Below are 17,629 nucleotides of genomic sequence, written 5' to 3' on the forward strand. Positions count from 1 at the left end.
TGGGCAACACACGCACCACGCACAACACACAAAAGGGATGTATTCAGGGGTCGGCATGTGGTCCGATCCTCTGGAACATCATACTCAACTCACTACTAAACACTCCACTCCCTCCAGGATGCCACATTCAGGCTTTCGCCGATGACGTCATCCTGATCACCACAGACACAGACACAAAAACACTCGAACATAAAACAAACCAAACACTAAACACAATAAAAGAATGGGGCGACGGAGTCAAACTTCAGTTCGGCCCCGACAAAACACAGGCCATAGCCTTCACAAAACCGGCGCAAAGCTGCACAATCACTTTCAATAACACTCCACTTACATTCACACACAAAATCAAATATCTGGGCATAATCCTAGATAACAAGTTAACCTACAAACAGCACATAGAACACATCACCACAAAAGCGACACACATTTTCAATAAACTCACCCTCTTTACACGACCTACATGGGGACCACACCCCGAAAACATCAGACTAATATACAAAATGGTTATCGAACCTATAATCACATACGGTGCCTCGATCTGGGGACACGCCGCGACCAAAACATACAACAAAAAACTACTCATAAAAACACAACGTGGGTTCGCGTTAAGAGCCACTAGAGTGTTCAAAAACGTATCTACTAACGCCGCCATCGCCCTCGCGGGATTCGTCCCACTGGATCTCAAGGTCCTTGAAGCCCGCGATATCGAGGGGGCGCGCATCGGAGGTGTGAGTAAGCATATACCGGACGACATCCCAGTTGAACGACCAACATCATTCACCGAACTCTTACACCCCGCTTCCAGACCACTCATTAAGTACATCACATACAAAAACAATAAAGGCAAACACACATCCGACAACACAATCAACATTTACACAGACGGGAGCAAGCAAGAAACGGGGCAAACAGGAGCCGCGTACGTTGCTTACTCCCCAAACAACACTCAAATCAAACACAAATGGAAGCGGAAACTACACCCAACATGCACGGTGTTCCAAGCCGAACTGGTTGCCATTAAGGGAGCCATCGACTGGACCATCGTGCACTCACTCAAACAACAATACAAAAACATTCATACGTACACTATAAACTCCGATTCAATGGCCGCGCTACAAGCGATCGGCCAAACAAACAACACACACAACATAGTCACAAACATACATAAAAGTTCTTGTTCCTAACAAAAACAAGGCACTCACTATTTATGGAGGCGAGAAAGCGGTTTGGTGTCTCAAAATGTTGGACCCAGGATGGACGTGTACAAGTGATTGGGGTTGATGGGAAACTTCGCCGCATCTCTTCGTTGAAGGAACTTGATTCAGTCCCGGGCAGCATCCCGTCATCGTTCGCAGCTGATGATGCAAAGCGAACAAGAGACATGACCCGTAATAAGAAGGTTCCAAAGAAGGGTCATTAACTTTAGTGTGTTCCATGGTTCCGGGGTTATAATCAACTTTGTTGTCAACTGGTTTGATGTCATTAATTTTAAGTGTTAAACAGTTCTTTTTTGTTTTCCTTTTGTTTTAAAAAATGATTATTTAGTATCTCATAACCTTTACTTTTGTTTACTTAGTGTTTTTAAAGCCCTCTGACCGATTATAACTAATAACTAGCAAAAGTGATGTGACACTGACAAAGGTTGTGATTGTCAATTAATGATAGATTGTATCTATTTCCACAGTTCATAAAATTATTCTCTTATAATAAGCTTTTACAGTAATTTATCACTGCAAACGATATATAAATTCCCTTGTTAAATTGTTTTTGTTTTTTTGGAAATAGTTACAATTAGTTTATTGAACCCCTTTAAGTTAATTTGTTATTGTTTTCTTAAAGTGTGTGACTATATTATCTGTTCACTAATATTAGCGATTGAGTGTGAACACAGGATCATTTTTGTACATAAATTAAAAATGTATATACTTAGTAGACTTATACATAAATATTATTGGCTAACTCATGAATCACGATAGTGAATCTCTTCAATTTACATCGGTCTCTTCGTCGGATTTCGAATCATTCCATAGCGCTGAGATATCTCCCCCTCCCTTGCATAGTATCCTCACAGCTTTATTCAAAGACCAATCGCGACACTTGAATGTCATCCATATTAATGCTCAAACTCATTGTACATTTGTATCCAACGAAATTCACGCTATCCTTATATCAGAATCTTGGCTATGTCCAACCCTGTCCTCCCTCAGCTATTCTATCCCCGGCTTCAACCTAATAAGAAATGATCGAGTTGGAATACGTGGAGGTGGCGTCGCTATTTACCTACGATCGCACATCCCTTACACTATTATCAATATATCTCCTCAACCACCACCACCTAATGAATGCGAGCATCTTCTGGTCGAGGTCATGCTCAGTAAGACTAAAATTCTCCTTGGAGTGTTTTACTCTCCTTCTCTTTTAGTCGACTATTTCGCAGGCTTTGATAATACTCTTGAAAAGTTTTCGCCTCTCTATAAAAACATAATAGTTATGGGTGATTTCAATACCTGCTTAATCAAAGACGACTGCCGATCGAAAAAGTTGCTCTCCATCACCGAATCTTATAATCTTCATAACCTGCCACTTCATTAAGTGGCAGGTTTATTGTGGCATTCCACACACAAAATCCCAGGCTCCACTCCTTCCTTATTGGACCTTATATTTACCTCTTCTCCTGACCTAGTTACCAACCATAGCCAACTTCCTGCTGTTGCTTTTTCTCATCACGACCTCATTTATTTGTCTCTCAATCTTAAACCTCCTAAACTAAAACCCACTGTAGTCCTTAGGCGTAATTTTGCTGCGATCGACACCGAGCGTCTGCTTATAGATGCGGCCAGAATTTACTTTAGCACGATTTACGAGTGTCCCACCCTCAATGGTAAAGTTGATTTACTAAATGCCTCCAACACTAATCTTTTTGATTTACATGCTCCTTTGAGGCCCGTTAAACTCAAGCCTGCTCCTTGGCTCAACGATAAAATCAAATCTTTGATTAAACAAAAAAACCGTGCTAAGGCAAAGATGAGAACAGCCAAAACGGATAAGGAACATGTATTTTACAAAACCTTGCGCAACCATTGCAACACGCGTTGTCGCGATGCGCAGAAACGACACATTCACGACTCAGTGTCTAATGGGGATCCCTCAAAAATATGGAAATTTTTAAAATCTCTGGGTGTCGGTAAGCCACCACGTACTGCCATGACTCCCGATATCGACGTAAACAGCCTAAACGCCCATTTTACCTCTCACTCCACTTTAAGTAATATCGATCTGGACTTAACACTTGAGTATATATCATCTCTCCCTCGTCCTAGTTTTTCATCTTTCTCTTTCGCTGAATTCTCTATTCAGAAAGTTGAATCGAGTATTTCGTCTATTCATTCCAATGCTGTTGGTTCTGACCTGATTGGTCGTGCTATGATCATACCTATTCTCTCTCTTATACTTCCTGTAATCACACATATTTTTAATTTTTCCATTTCTATAGGTGAATTTCCTTCTTGCTGGAAGGATGGACTTATCCTCCCTATCCCCAAAAAGGCTAATCCTGATTTTCGACCCATCTCGATTCTGCCATTTCTATCCAAGGTACTTGAACGCCTCATACATGAGCAATTAAATAATTTCCTAAACAAAAATTCCATACTGAATCCACTTCAGTCTGGGTTTCGACCTGGACATAGCACGACTACTGCTCTGGTCAGAGTAGCCGATGATATTCGCGAAGGCATGGACCACAAAAAACTCACAATTCTCACACTGCTAGATTTCAGCAACGCTTTTAATACTATTAATTTTAAAATTCTAATGGGGTTGCTTAGATCTATTAATGTTTCTTCTCATGCTGTTAACTGGTTCCCTAACTATCTTAATGGGCGCCGCCAGTGTATTAAGACAAGCGATTGCATATCTCAGTGGAGTTTGATTGAATCTGGCGTTCCGCAAGGTGGCGTACTTTCTCCTCTTCTTTTTGCTATTTATGTTAACTCCTTAACTTTCCGACTTTTAACTAATTTTCATTTATACGCTGACGATCTTCAAATCTACGTACAATCAAGTCTCGATTATCTCCCGCAAGCCATACAATCTACTAACAATGAGCTGGCAAAGATAGTTGACTGGAGTAAAAATTTTGGTCTTCTAATCAATCCCAAAAAGAGTAAGGTATTAATTATTGGCAGCCCCTATTTCACGACGAGAATTGATTGGGCCAGGATACCCCCTATCCATATCGATGGTGTAATTTTAAATTTTAGCCGTACAGTAAAAAATTTCGGGGTTTTATTTCATCAAAATTTATCCTGGGAGCAGCATGTTAAAGAAGTTAGCCGAAAATTATACGGTGCCTCCAGTATCCTTCGACGTCTCAGTAATTTTCTTCCCTTTAGTACCAAAACCTCACTGGCGCAATCTCTCCTTCTGCCTTTACTGGACTACGCCGATTCTTGCTCCTCCGATCTTAACGAGGAATTGCTAAATAGACTGGATCGTCTCCAAAATTTCTGTATCAGATTTATATTCGGTCTAAGAAAGTACGATCACATCTCTGCGTTCTGTAAGCGGCTAGGCTGGTTGCCAATTCGTCAGCGACGTGATGCTCATGTTCTTCTCCTATATTCCATCCTGTTCAACCCTAAAACTCCTTCCTATCTCAAAAATGATTTCAATTTTTTGGGAGCCCATAACTATAGCTTACGCTCTTCCGAAAACTATACCCTTGAAATCTCATCTCATAACTCCTCATTTCTTGGCGATTCCTTTAAGGTCTCCGCAGTTAGGCTATGGAATTCACTTCCCGTCCCTATTCGCTTAGCTCCTTCTTTATCTTCCTTTAAATTTCTTCTGTACAAACATTACCTGTCCACATCGTATCCCTAACTTTCATACTAACTACTAACTGACGTGAGACTTATCTTAAATTACCTTAGCACTGTATTAAGAGTATACTTAAAAATTAAACCTTTTACTGTTTTGTAAATAATTTTAATTTTTAATATTATATAATTATTAGTTTTAAGACGCGGACTCTACCGAAGTGGTTGAGGTAAACTTATTGTATCAAATAGCAAAATTAACCCTCAGCCACCACACCCATGTCCAATTCAAACATGTATACAAATTTATTAAATAAAAAACACACTGAAAAAAATATTTAGCTTAGCTTCCTCGGTCCCGGGGCGGAAGTCGCCGGGGAGGTAGGTAAAAAATATTCGTATTCGTATTTCGTGCAGATACAGTGATAAGTTTTATATCAGTTAATGCGAAAAATTCCGCTCTATCTAATCGTGTTAAATTTAGTTTTAAATTTTTTTCCATACATACTACATCCAGCTTGTAGCCCACACAAAGGACCACCAGACCACATACCATATCGGACACACCCACCACCACCTGTTCCACTGGACACCAAAATACCTGCTGTCCAGCTGGAATAGCTCCTCAACCACCACCACCAGAAAGATCTCGTCGCGGGCAGCACGGGAATACCAATCACCTATACTCCATGAGCAACGGCCAGCAAGCGATCCCAACTATTTTTAAATTTTTAATTTTTTACTTTTTCATTCGAAACACATCGAGCTTGGGCTTATCTTAACCAGCTCGGTGCCACGAGCTCTTTGGTGTCATCAACCTCATAGAACCCTCAACCACCACCCGCTCCACCCCTTCTTCCCCTCCTACCCCCATACCACTCACTCCACAGGTCACGAAAACAACTACCACTGCTACCACTAACACTACCGACACAACAAACACAACACAACTCCTATACAAATTCGAGGCTCACTCCCGGCTGCTTGAAGAGAAGAAGTCATACGGGCGAGACCCAAACCCGCACCGACGGACTTACCGTCCGTAGCGACTGACAGGCACTTTAAGACGTATGCCGTGGCTGCCGTAGCCCCTAAACCCCCTTCATCGTATCCGGAGAGGGCCTCGACACGGCAGAACAACTGCTGAAACAAATCACGCAGACTGTAAACTTTCGCCAGGGCGGTTACGCACCTCTTAAAGTCACCCCTCTATCCAAAAAGAAACTTAAATTCACATTCGAAAACAAAGAACACAAGAAAGACGCACTCACCCACCTTCACAAAAACAAACTCATCACTACACAAGAGGGAAAACGCATAGACCCCATGATAATACTAAAAGGCATAACAAAAAACACTCCCGAATCCGAATTAATAAACACCATGAAAAACAAATGATTACCTAGAGCACCTCAATTGATAATAAAAACATATTTGTTCTGCTATTGCAGAAAACCCATAGGAAATGAGATATTTCCAAAAAAAATCCTTTGACCTTGAAATTTAATAGTTGCTTACACCCTACTATATGTAACTTTATAGTATTTACAGACTTACAGCTGGGTATCTCGAATTGCAAGATTCTTACCTAATTTAAGCTTAAATGACTGGACTATTTGGGTTTTAATCAATTTATATCTCGTAATACAGCTCGCGTTCCCGATCCACCATCGTTTTCCCGTTTGTAAAACAAAGTGGGGTATCAAAAGACGCGGCGTTAAAAGTTCCTTGGGAATATATATAAAAATTATATGTCACCGCTTTAGTTTTCAAATATAAGTTGAAAAACTACTTTTGTGTCTGTTTTTTTTTTTAATTTTTCTCTATCACTTTTTAATTTTTCACAATTATTTTTATAACACTGCGTTGATCTTTTTCTCGCACATTTAACGACATATAACTTCGTATACTTAAATAAAACCTATTTTTTTGACGAACTATTGCGAACGCCGCTAGTGCCGTGTGACCCGCAAACAAACAATATAATTCCTCTTCCATACTTCATATCTAAACACAACAAACACTAAAACATATATATCCCTTCAAATCTTCAACTAATATAAAATTTTCGTCGCAATTATAAAAAAACATCTACTTACTCAACAAAAATCTCACGTAATATAGTTTTTAATCCGCCCAAAAATATTGATTAATCTACTTCTTAACAATTATTCTCATTTTTAATTTAATTTTATTTACATTTTTTTCTTCTTTGCTTACACTGCTAACATTTACTATGATTACTATTATTATATTACCTACTGAGTATTAGATTCTTATTTGTTTTTTTTTGCGACTGAGGCGCAAACTAGCTGCTGTGGTCTCTGGCAGAATGACCAGCGCTGTGGAACAACTCTGCTCCTAAGCTGAGCCAGGACCAATTGCAACCACAGTACACATGCATTACACAATTAAAACTTTATCTTTAAAAAAAATTGTTATCTCTCTATTCATTTAATTATTGATTTTTTATTGTTGTTATTTTTTGGGTTTCTGTGTGTTTTGTTAGTAATAAATGTTATGTTATGTCAATGATACCCAAACAAAAAACGGTGGAAAACGAAAGTGACGGGCTAAGCTTTCCAATATGGACCGTCGATTTAAACGCCCATATTTTTTTTGTAGATAGGACTCACTAAAAGAGTTTTAGGTTGCGCCAACTTACCGTTCATGAGATACATTTTTTTATTTTTTTTTATACAAATTGGTAAATAACACGCCATTACAAAATATATTTGGAAACCTTGATGTAAAACGTCAATCACTTAGTGTAGGGTTCCAAAAATTTTGAAAGTATCGATACTACTCAGGTATCGACGATAAACTTTCTAATATGGATCATCGATTTAAATGGCCATATTTTATTTGAAGAATTTTGATAAATAATTTGGATGAATACGAAGAACTACTAGCTGCGATTAAATATGTATATAAAATATAAGAAATTAATTTCATTGTTTGTAACTTTCTGTATTATCTAATTCTGTGTCATCAATCAATTAAGTGTTTACTTATTTAATATCTAAAAAGTACCCAAAACCGAATCAGAGCACCCCACTATCCACGTGGTCTTGTCTGCCCTACCCCTAGAGTGTATATAAAAGCTCGGACGCGCGCAGGAAGAGCAGCCTTCACCCGCTGTAACAAAGCACAAGGCATTATGCATGCCGAAAGCCGAAGCTGCGGAGGCTTGAATAAAATGCCTGTGTTTTGGTACGCAAGGGCGGAGGGGCTGCATTTCCCGTAGCGCCGGAGCAGTCCAAAAACCAATTATACCTATTGTTCGGTTAGGTTAGGTTAGCATATTAATATTTTTTTAATAACTGTTTCTGACGCGTGAAAGTGGTTGGGGGTTATTATTCTAAAACTTAAAGTTAAAAAATTAGGAAATAATCGGTATATATAAAAAAATCGATTTATTAAAAAATTGCATTTTTTATGCAGAATGTCACCTCTAATAACCGATAGAAAAGTATAATATGTACGGTTTGTGTACGAATTTGAATACATTACACAAAATTTTAAATCATTTTTTTTAATACTTAGACGCAACTCTGGCAGCAAAAATCACTAGGAGGTGTTCCAATCAAGGTACAAAGTACCCACATAATCAGTATCATTGAATTTGGGCCACGGTTTCTAAATCGTTACCATTCTAACCTCAAAACTTTAACCATGAATATCTCCATAACCATGGGGCTCCGCGGGTTGGGGATGGCATAGGAGGGTAGCCCTCAACCCGATCCCCTTCCACCCCTAAAATATCTAATATGGACGGTCCATATTAGAAAGTTTAACCACTTATACATTTATTGTAAATGTCGTTTTTAATAAAGTCATGTAAAACTTCAAATTAAATTTTATTCATCCGAAAATATAAATTATATCTATCACTATCTTTCAGCAATTTTTTGTACATAGCTCTGCCTTAATTTATTTCATGAACCCAGTATCTTCTTCGTCGTCTACGTCTTCTTTTATTTAAATTATTTTAAAAAGTTAATCAAAATCAAAAGTTTTTTATTTCAAATAGGCGTTTGCAGGCTCTTATGAAACGTCTAGTTGCACGGTTCCAAAAAGTGGGTCTCATGGAGAAGAACCGGCAAGAAACTCCATGGACACTCTTTTCAACAATGGTTTAGCTTACAAAGACTCGGTTACAATAGTAATAATCGGCTGAGAAGTTTATATAATGCAAGGTATACAGAGATTCTATACAATGCAAAAGAAAATTGAGTTTTTACTATTAGTGTAAAATGAGATACACAAACTTGCACAGCGCAGGTTGCCAGGGAAGCCACACATGCAGAGATGAATTAGCGCCATACATCTTTATCGTCAACATAGTCTTGGATTTTATAATACGCTTTTTTAATTAGGATTCCTTTGATGACGTTTTTGAACTTTTTCGTCGTAAGATCAGTTACACACAGGTTGTAGAATCCGACACAATTCCCAAGAAACTATTTATTCGATTTTGTTAATCTATATTTTGGGACTACTATTTTATGCTTATTCCTGGTATTTATAGACTGAATATTACTTTTGACAGTGAATTGATGCAAATTTTTACGAACAAACATGATATTCTCTAGAATGTAAAGGGAAGGCAACGTGAGTATATTAATTTCTTTAAATAATTCTCTCAGAGACTCGCGGGGGCCAAGATTATAAATTGCACGAATTGCCCTTTTCTGGAGAATGAATATGGCATCTACGTCAGCCGCTGCGCCCCACAGTAGAATACCATAGGACATTATGCTATGAAAGTAAGAAAAATATACAAGCCTAGCTGTAACAACATCAGTAAGCTGTCTTATTTTTCTGTCTGCATAAGCTGCAGAACTTAGTCTACCTGATAATGCTGCGATGTGAGCTCCCCATTGTAATTTACTGTCAATGGTTATGCCCAGGAAAACGGTTTCAGTGATGACTTCAAGTTTCTCAGCATCGAGAGTTACGTTAAGCCCTACTGGGGTGACATTAGGCAGCGAGAATTTGATACATTTAGTTTTAGCAGAATTGAGGAGTAAATTATTCGCGGCAAACCATTTCGATAGAGTTACTAAGCTACCATTGACGTTAACTGGACTGGAATCTTTCCTATTGATTTTAAAAACGAGGGAAGTGTCATCAGCAAATAAGATAATTTCGGATATCTCAGACATCATATGCGGGAGATCATTAATATAAACAAGGAACAAAAAGGGACCCAATATGGAACCCTGCGGCATGCCCATTTTCACTATTGATCCAGATGATCTCGAACCACTAATTTCTACTTTTTGCTGTCTGTTTGAAAGATAGGAAAGGACAAGCGCGAGAGCTTTACCACGAATACCATAGTGGCTCAACTTACAAATGAGAGTATCGTGGTCAACGCAGTCAAACGCCTTGGATAGGTCGCAGAAAATGCCTACGGCATTCTGCGAGTCCTCCCAGGCGTCTAAGATTTGGGTAATCAATCTTGCACTTGCGTCAGTAGTAGACCTACCCTTTGTAAAGCCGAACTGACGGTCATCTAATATGTTGTTAATATTAAAGTGTCTTAGCATCTGATCTAGGATGATTCTTTCGAAGATTTTACTGAATGCTGGAAGAATTGAGATGGGTCTATAGAGTGAAGGGTTCTTCTTACAACCTGATTTAAAGATGGGAATAACTTTCCTGTGTTTCATCAAGTCAGGGAATACACCGTTGTCGATACAGAGGTTAAATATTTCACTAAGTATGGGGGTGACATACTCTATAATGGATTCAATGACTTTAACAGAAAAGCCCCATAAATCCTCTGTGTTCTTAAGATTTAGAGTCTTAAATGATCTTTTAATAGTAAAAGCATTTATATATTGAAATTTAAAATGAGGTATTTCTCTACTGTAATTCTCTTTTAGTAATGATACCGCTTGTGCAGAGGATGAATGAAGTGTTTTGGTAACCTCTACAGGGATGATTGAGAAAAAGGTGTCGAATGCGTTGGCTACCTCTACCTTATCCGAGATGATAACATTATCAATAAGTAACCGCGGGTCATTCTCTCATTTAAGTCTGACCAGTTTCGCAGTTAATAATCTTCCAAACAGTTTTTACTTTTTTATCGGATTTAGCAATTTTATTACTAATTGATTTCGATTTGGCAAGAATACATACCCTTTTGAATATCTTCGAGTAGTTTCTTACATAAGTGTGAAATGATAGATCAGATGTCAGTGACTTTTCATGGTACAAGTCATTTAAGATATCCCTGCTTATCCTTATCCCTTTAGTAGACCATTCATTAAATTTAAACTTGTCAGTTATTTTTATACTCTTTTTTGGACATGCCTTATTAAATTCTTGGCAGAATATACTAAATAGATTACCGAATTTTCTATTTGGATTTTTGGTATTTAAGCTAGAAGAGCATAGTTTATTTAAAACATTATTTTTAAATTTTTGTAAATTTTTTTCTTCATTTAATGGTCTAAGTGTAATTTTTTTATTTGGCGGATTTATTTTATTTAATTTAAAACTAACAAGCTGTCCCTTGTGGTCTGACCTTACACCAGGTATTATGGAAGACTGTTCAATGCTACAGCTAGTGAAAATATTATCTATACATGTACTAGAGAAAGCTGTTATTCTCGTGGGTTCACTAAATAAATATTTTAAATTATATGAATTAAATAATGCTAAGAGCTTTATTTTCTCAGGTGATTTAGTGAGTATATCAATGTTGAAATCACCACAAACATCAACTAACTTATTGGATTTAAGAACTTTAATTAGAATACTGTTACGAAGACGGGTCGACTACAATGTTTGTAGATTTTTCCACTAGTTAGAGAACTTTTCAGCAGGCTGAAATATGATTTCTGACCGTTTCAGGAGAGGCTCAATCACATATTAGTTAATTGTAATTTCCATAATGTTACCCTAGTTTTCAGGAAGCTGAAACATTTTTTCAGTCAGTTTCAGAACATGTGTAGTCGAGTGGTGCAGTTTTCAGGAGACCTGTTTTCAGGCGTTTTCAGGCCTAGTTATACCCCTTTGATGAAGGAATATTCTAGACCGAACTTTCTAGGTGTGAGACAAGGACGAAATGATACGAGAGAGAGAGAGAGAGAAGATCAGAACTTTCTCGAAACTAGACTGAGCACTCTAGAACGCCGTACGACAAGGACGGAGCAACGTACGAAAGAGACAAAGAGTGCGGACGTTCTAGAATTGTGCAATCGCTACTCAGTAGCAAGCCCGCCTAGAAAGTTCTCGAATATTGTTTAGAATTATTCCCAGGGATATATAAGCGAGCCGACTAGCGACGCGACTAGTCGCCTTTAGTTTTGAATGCGATTACACGAGAGAAACACCGAAGCAATAAAGTGCGTATAAAGTGAATATAAGTGATAAAGTACTGTGTTAAGTGTGCATTAGTGAAGTAATAAGTGACTGTGTTTTTGTGTGTTATTAGTGCATCTCTGCAAGTAATTTGTGCCCATAAATTCCTCATTGATTTATCAAGAAATAAACCCTTGAATAAATCCACGGCATTTTCTATCCGATCCCCTAGCTCGTAACAATACCTTCCATATTTATTAAAAATGAGGAAAAGTTTGAAGCTGGTGGTCTGTAAACACATAGTATTATATAGCTTTCTATCTCTGCACATGCTACCTCAGATAATAAGTGATCAACAGATCCGGAAGTAATGTCTATTCTATCTTTAAATTTTAAGTTGTTTTTAGATAATATTATTGTACCTCCACCCTCTGCTGAAACTCTGTTGAACACACTGGCAACCATAAAATTATTAACATTAAATGACATTTTGTCAGGCTTTAACCAAGTCTCACAGAAACATATTATATCTACTGAATATCTATCAACTAGAAATCTTAATACTAATAAATCTAATAAATCTTCAACCAACTCGTCTTCAAACAAATCCATGGTGCGTGTACGTGTTGTAGCATCACGTGGCGTGTAGCTTATGTGCACAACGTGCGTCGGGTGTCGACACGACACGTCACATAACGTTTTAGTAGTATGTTTCCATCATTATTGTATCCTCACTCCTTTAGTGCCTAGAGTACCGATTGTCGCCACGAATTGTCATTTTCACACAAATTTAGTTTTCGACTTTCTACATACACTACTGATAAGGCATCTTGTCTAAGCCCCCAACACCTTATCTATAGTCATAGATGACAGTGTGCCACACATTTTTGACAAGTGTCAAGATGCCATTAACATGCGTGCGTGTTTCGGTTTTAATTTCACGGAGTTTGTCAGTTGCGAGACGTTTAGTGGAGCCGGTAAACAGGACTATTTATTTTAAAAGCCCGCAAAATTTGTTTACAACAGCAGTAACAGCTCGACATATCAACCCCAAAATGTTCATAGCCGAGGAAAGAGGATCAGCATACTCGCCTGACTACAGGGTCTACTTTAGTAAGTATTCACGCCATGGTTATTATCAATTACAAGATTACCTTCTAGGCGATGATCGAAGGAATAACGTAAAGGTCAAATAACTAAAGATAATGTGTAGGATCTGTTGAATAAATGTAGACACAGACACAATAGAAAATTAACTAAGTTAAGTTAATTTTCTATTGTGGACCTCTTTCAGATTGGGTTATGTTCAAATGTCTTTTTTGCACAACTCCACTTCCATCTTATCTTAAGTGCCAAGTGTGCACAGATAGTATAAATTGATCACTTGAGTATTGTTGTCACACCACTTGCCATTCCTTAAGTACTATTTACTAAAAAAAATACCTAATATATAGTACTACCATTTTTACTAAAAAAATATTGATGCATTATACATTACACTCAATATTTGTTTCATAAACATCTTTATTTGTACTTATATGTTATACCGTCAAAGGTGTTTGTTTGAAATGGTCTCATTTCAAACTAGGAAATGCGGGTTGTAATAGAAGACTGAATATATTGAAACTACTAGTTTGTAGATTTTTCCACTAGTTAGAGAACTTTTCAGCAGGCTGAAATATGATTTCTGACCGTTTCAGGAGAGGCTCAATCACATATTAGTTAATTGTAATTTCCATAATGTTACCCTAGTTTTCAGGAAGCTGAAACATTTTTTCAGTCAGTTTCAGAACATGTGTAGTCGAGTGGTGCAGTTTTCAGGAGACCTGTTTTCAGGCGTTTTCAGGCCTAGTTATACCCCTTTGATGAAGGAATATTCTAGACCGAACTTTCTAGGTGTGAGACAAGGACGAAATGATACGAGAGAGAGAGAGAGAGAAGATCAGAACTTTCTCGAAACTAGACTGAGCACTCTAGAACGCCGTACGACAAGGACGGAGCAACGTACGAAAGAGACAAAGAGTGCGGACGTTCTAGAATTGTGCAATCGCTACTCAGTAGCAAGCCCGCCTAGAAAGTTCTCGAATATTGTTTAGAATTATTCCCAGGGATATATAAGCGAGCCGACTAGCGACGCGACTAGTCGCCTTTAGTTTTGAATGCGATTACACGAGAGAAACACCGAAGCAATAAAGTGCGTATAAAGTGAATATAAGTGATAAAGTACTGTGTTAAGTGTGCATTAGTGAAGTAATAAGTGACTGTGTTTTTGTGTGTTATTAGTGCATCTCTGCAAGTAATTTGTGCCCATAAATTCCTCATTGATTTATCAAGAAATAAACCCTTGAATAAATCCACGGCATTTTCTATCCGATCCCCTAGCTCGTAACAATACCTTCCATATTTATTAAAAATGAGGAAAAGTTTGAAGCTGGTGGTCTGTAAACACATAGTATTATATAGCTTTCTATCTCTGCACATGCTACCTCAGATAATAAGTGATCAACAGATCCGGAAGTAATGTCTATTCTATCTTTAAATTTTAAGTTGTTTTTAGATAATATTATTGTACCTCCACCCTCTGCTGAAACTCTGTTGAACACACTGGCAACCATAAAATTATTAACATTAAATGACATTTTGTCAGGCTTTAACCAAGTCTCACAGAAACATATTATATCTACTGAATATCTATCAACTAGAAATCTTAATACTAATAAATCTAATAAATCTTCAACCAACTCGTCTTCAAACAAATCCATGGTGCGTGTACGTGTTGTAGCATCACGTGGCGTGTAGCTTATGTGCACAACGTGCGTCGGGTGTCGACACGACACGTCACATAACGTTTTAGTAGTATGTTTCCATCATTATTGTATCCTCACTCCTTTAGTGCCTAGAGTACCGATTGTCGCCACGAATTGTCATTTTCACACAAATTTAGTTTTCGACTTTCTACATACACTACTGATAAGGCATCTTGTCTAAGCCCCCAACACCTTATCTATAGTCATAGATGACAGTGTGCCACACATTTTTGACAAGTGTCAAGATGCCATTAACATGCGTGCGTGTTTCGGTTTTAATTTCACGGAGTTTGTCAGTTGCGAGACGTTTAGTGGAGCCGGTAAACAGGACTATTTATTTTAAAAGCCCGCAAAATTTGTTTACAACAGCAGTAACAGCTCGACATATCAACCCCAAAATGTTCATAGCCGAGGAAAGAGGATCAGCATACTCGCCTGACTACAGGGTCTACTTTAGTAAGTATTCACGCCATGGTTATTATCAATTACAAGATTACCTTCTAGGCGATGATCGAAGGAATAACGTAAAGGTCAAATAACTAAAGATAATGTGTAGGATCTGTTGAATAAATGTAGACACAGACACAATAGAAAATTAACTAAGTTAAGTTAATTTTCTATTGTGGACCTCTTTCAGATTGGGTTATGTTCAAATGTCTTTTTTGCACAACTCCACTTCCATCTTATCTTAAGTGCCAAGTGTGCACAGATAGTATAAATTGATCACTTGAGTATTGTTGTCACACCACTTGCCATTCCTTAAGTACTATTTACTAAAAAAAATACCTAATATATAGTACTACCATTTTTACTAAAAAAATATTGATGCATTATACATTACACTCAATATTTGTTTCATAAACATCTTTATTTGTACTTATATGTTATACCGTCAAAGGTGTTTGTTTGAAATGGTCTCATTTCAAACTAGGAAATGCGGGTTGTAATAGAAGACTGAATATATTGAAACTACTCTGTCTGACTTTTACCACTTGTAATTATGCATTTATTTGATGTAGTAAAGGACATGCGAGAGTAGATTATAGACTTATAATCATATCATATATATTTGTGTTTTAACTGGTGTATAACTATTAATTAAACTGTACATCTTAGATTCTATCCTAGACCAGAACTAGACACATACTTTTAAATCATAAATTTTTAATTATTTTTTATGATTCAAATAAAATAAAGTTATCAAAAAAACAATAATTACTCTGATTATGTCTAATCATAATCTCTATCAAGTATAGATGATTCATCAATGTGACCTTTATTTATTTCCTTAATTTGTTATCGGGTTGTCGAGCAAGGACTGGCTATTGCCGTCCGACTGCCTCACGATTCAAATTAACATGGAAGTAAAATCAAATCACGTCGGAGACATTTTTAATTTTTAAACCCGGTTTCCAGAGGACGAGAACGGGCCCATCTCGCCCCTTCACGACATTCCCCTGTGGGCCGACGCCGCAAAGGGGCTGGCCAACATGGTGGTGGAGGTGCCCCGCTGGAGCAACGCCAAGATGGAGATCAGCCTCGGCGAGCCCCTCAACCCCATCAAGCAGGACGTCAAGAAAGGCGCCCTGCGGTTCGTCGGCAACGTGTTCCCGCACCACGGCTACATTTGGAACTACGGCGCGCTGCCGCAGACGTGGGAGAACCCGCAGCACGTGGACCCGGGGACGCAGGCGCGGGGCGACAACGACCCGATCGACGTGATCGAGATCGGCGAGCGGGTCGCGGCCCGGGGCGACGTCGTGGCCGTCAAGATCCTCGGCACGCTGGCGCTCATCGACGAGGGCGAGACGGACTGGAAGCTCATCGCGGTGGACGCTCGGGACCCGAACGCCGACCGCCTCGAGGACGTCGCCGACGTCGAGCGCGTGTTCCCGGGTCTGCTGCGCGCGACCGTCGAGTGGTTCCGCTCGTACAAGCTGCCCGACGGGAAGCCGCCGAACCGCTTCGCCTTCGACGCGGAGCCCAAAGACGCGGCCTTCGCGCGCCGCGTGGTCGAGGAGACGCACGAATTCTGGCGCGGGCTCGTGTCGGGCGCCGCCGCCGCGGACGACATCAGCAAGATGAACGTGTCGGTGCCGGACAGCCCGCACCGCGTGGAGCGCTCGGCCGCCGCCGCCGCCCTCGCCGCCGCGCCGCCCGCCGCTCTGCCTCAGCCGCTGCCCTCGCACGTCGACAAGTGGCACTTCGTCTCCAGCCTCTAGGCCGCCGCGTCTTCCCGATTTCGCCTTTGTAAATATGTTAAGATATTAAAGATGCCGAGCCGCTCTCCGGTAGTCGTTATTTATTTGGTTTCCTTAAAATAATAATTAATTACGAAATCGAGTAATGTCTTTTATTTCGACCCGAGCAGAGATCGATCAGTCCCCGATTTATTATCGCTCTTGAGGCACGGTTTCAATGAGAAAATCGTGTAACTATATCTATGGCTGGTGTAATTTTAAATTAACACGAGAGATGTTGAATTTTTTTAGACAAAACGTAACATCAACTTTCGAACTCGTCTCTACAAACAAAGCAAGGTTACGCATATCCAGCGATATAAGTATTCTAACCCTTGCAGTGAGCGGGTGACTCTGGGTAAACGCACTATATCGCATATTATACGCGGCAGGTGCGAGTCAAGATTTTGGGCCAGTCTCGACTCTCACAGGTCTAATGCATCAT

General features: G+C 39.0%; 1 protein-coding gene across 2 annotated transcripts; it reads left to right on the forward strand.

Annotated features, from left to right (window-relative positions):
- Nucleotides 1–13,019: 13,019 nt before the first annotated feature.
- Nucleotides 13,020–17,287, forward strand: LOC123711306 (inorganic pyrophosphatase). Of its 2 annotated transcripts, none has more exons than XM_045663824.1 (2): nucleotides 13,020–13,250; nucleotides 16,361–17,287. In XM_045663824.1, the coding sequence occupies exons 1-2, from the start codon at nucleotides 13,040–13,042 to the stop codon at nucleotides 17,164–17,166; spliced, it is 1,017 nt and encodes a 338-aa protein (XP_045519780.1). In that variant the 5' UTR covers nucleotides 13,020–13,039; the 3' UTR covers nucleotides 17,167–17,287. The 2 variants fall into 2 exon arrangements, with proteins under 2 accessions (XP_045519780.1, XP_045519779.1); XM_045663823.1 differs by lacking the exon at nucleotides 13,020–13,250 and adding an exon at nucleotides 15,170–15,400.
- The last annotated feature ends 342 nt before the right edge of the window (nucleotides 17,288–17,629 follow it).

Source organism: Pieris brassicae, chromosome 6, assembly GCF_905147105.1.
Source record: "Pieris brassicae chromosome 6, ilPieBrab1.1, whole genome shotgun sequence".
Lineage (NCBI taxonomy): Eukaryota > Metazoa > Arthropoda > Insecta > Lepidoptera > Pieridae > Pieris > Pieris brassicae.

What these genes read in the sequence shown, in the direction of transcription:
- LOC123711306 (XM_045663824.1), top strand. Translation starts at nt 13,040, where the DNA reads ATGCCATTAACATGCGTGCGTGTTTCGGTTTTAATTTCACGGAGTTTG. An exon ending in TGACTACAGGGTCTACTTTA is followed by an intron (nt 13,251 to 16,360) that starts GTAAGTATTCAC and finishes CCCGGTTTCCAG; the next exon opens with AGGACGAGAACGGGCCCATC.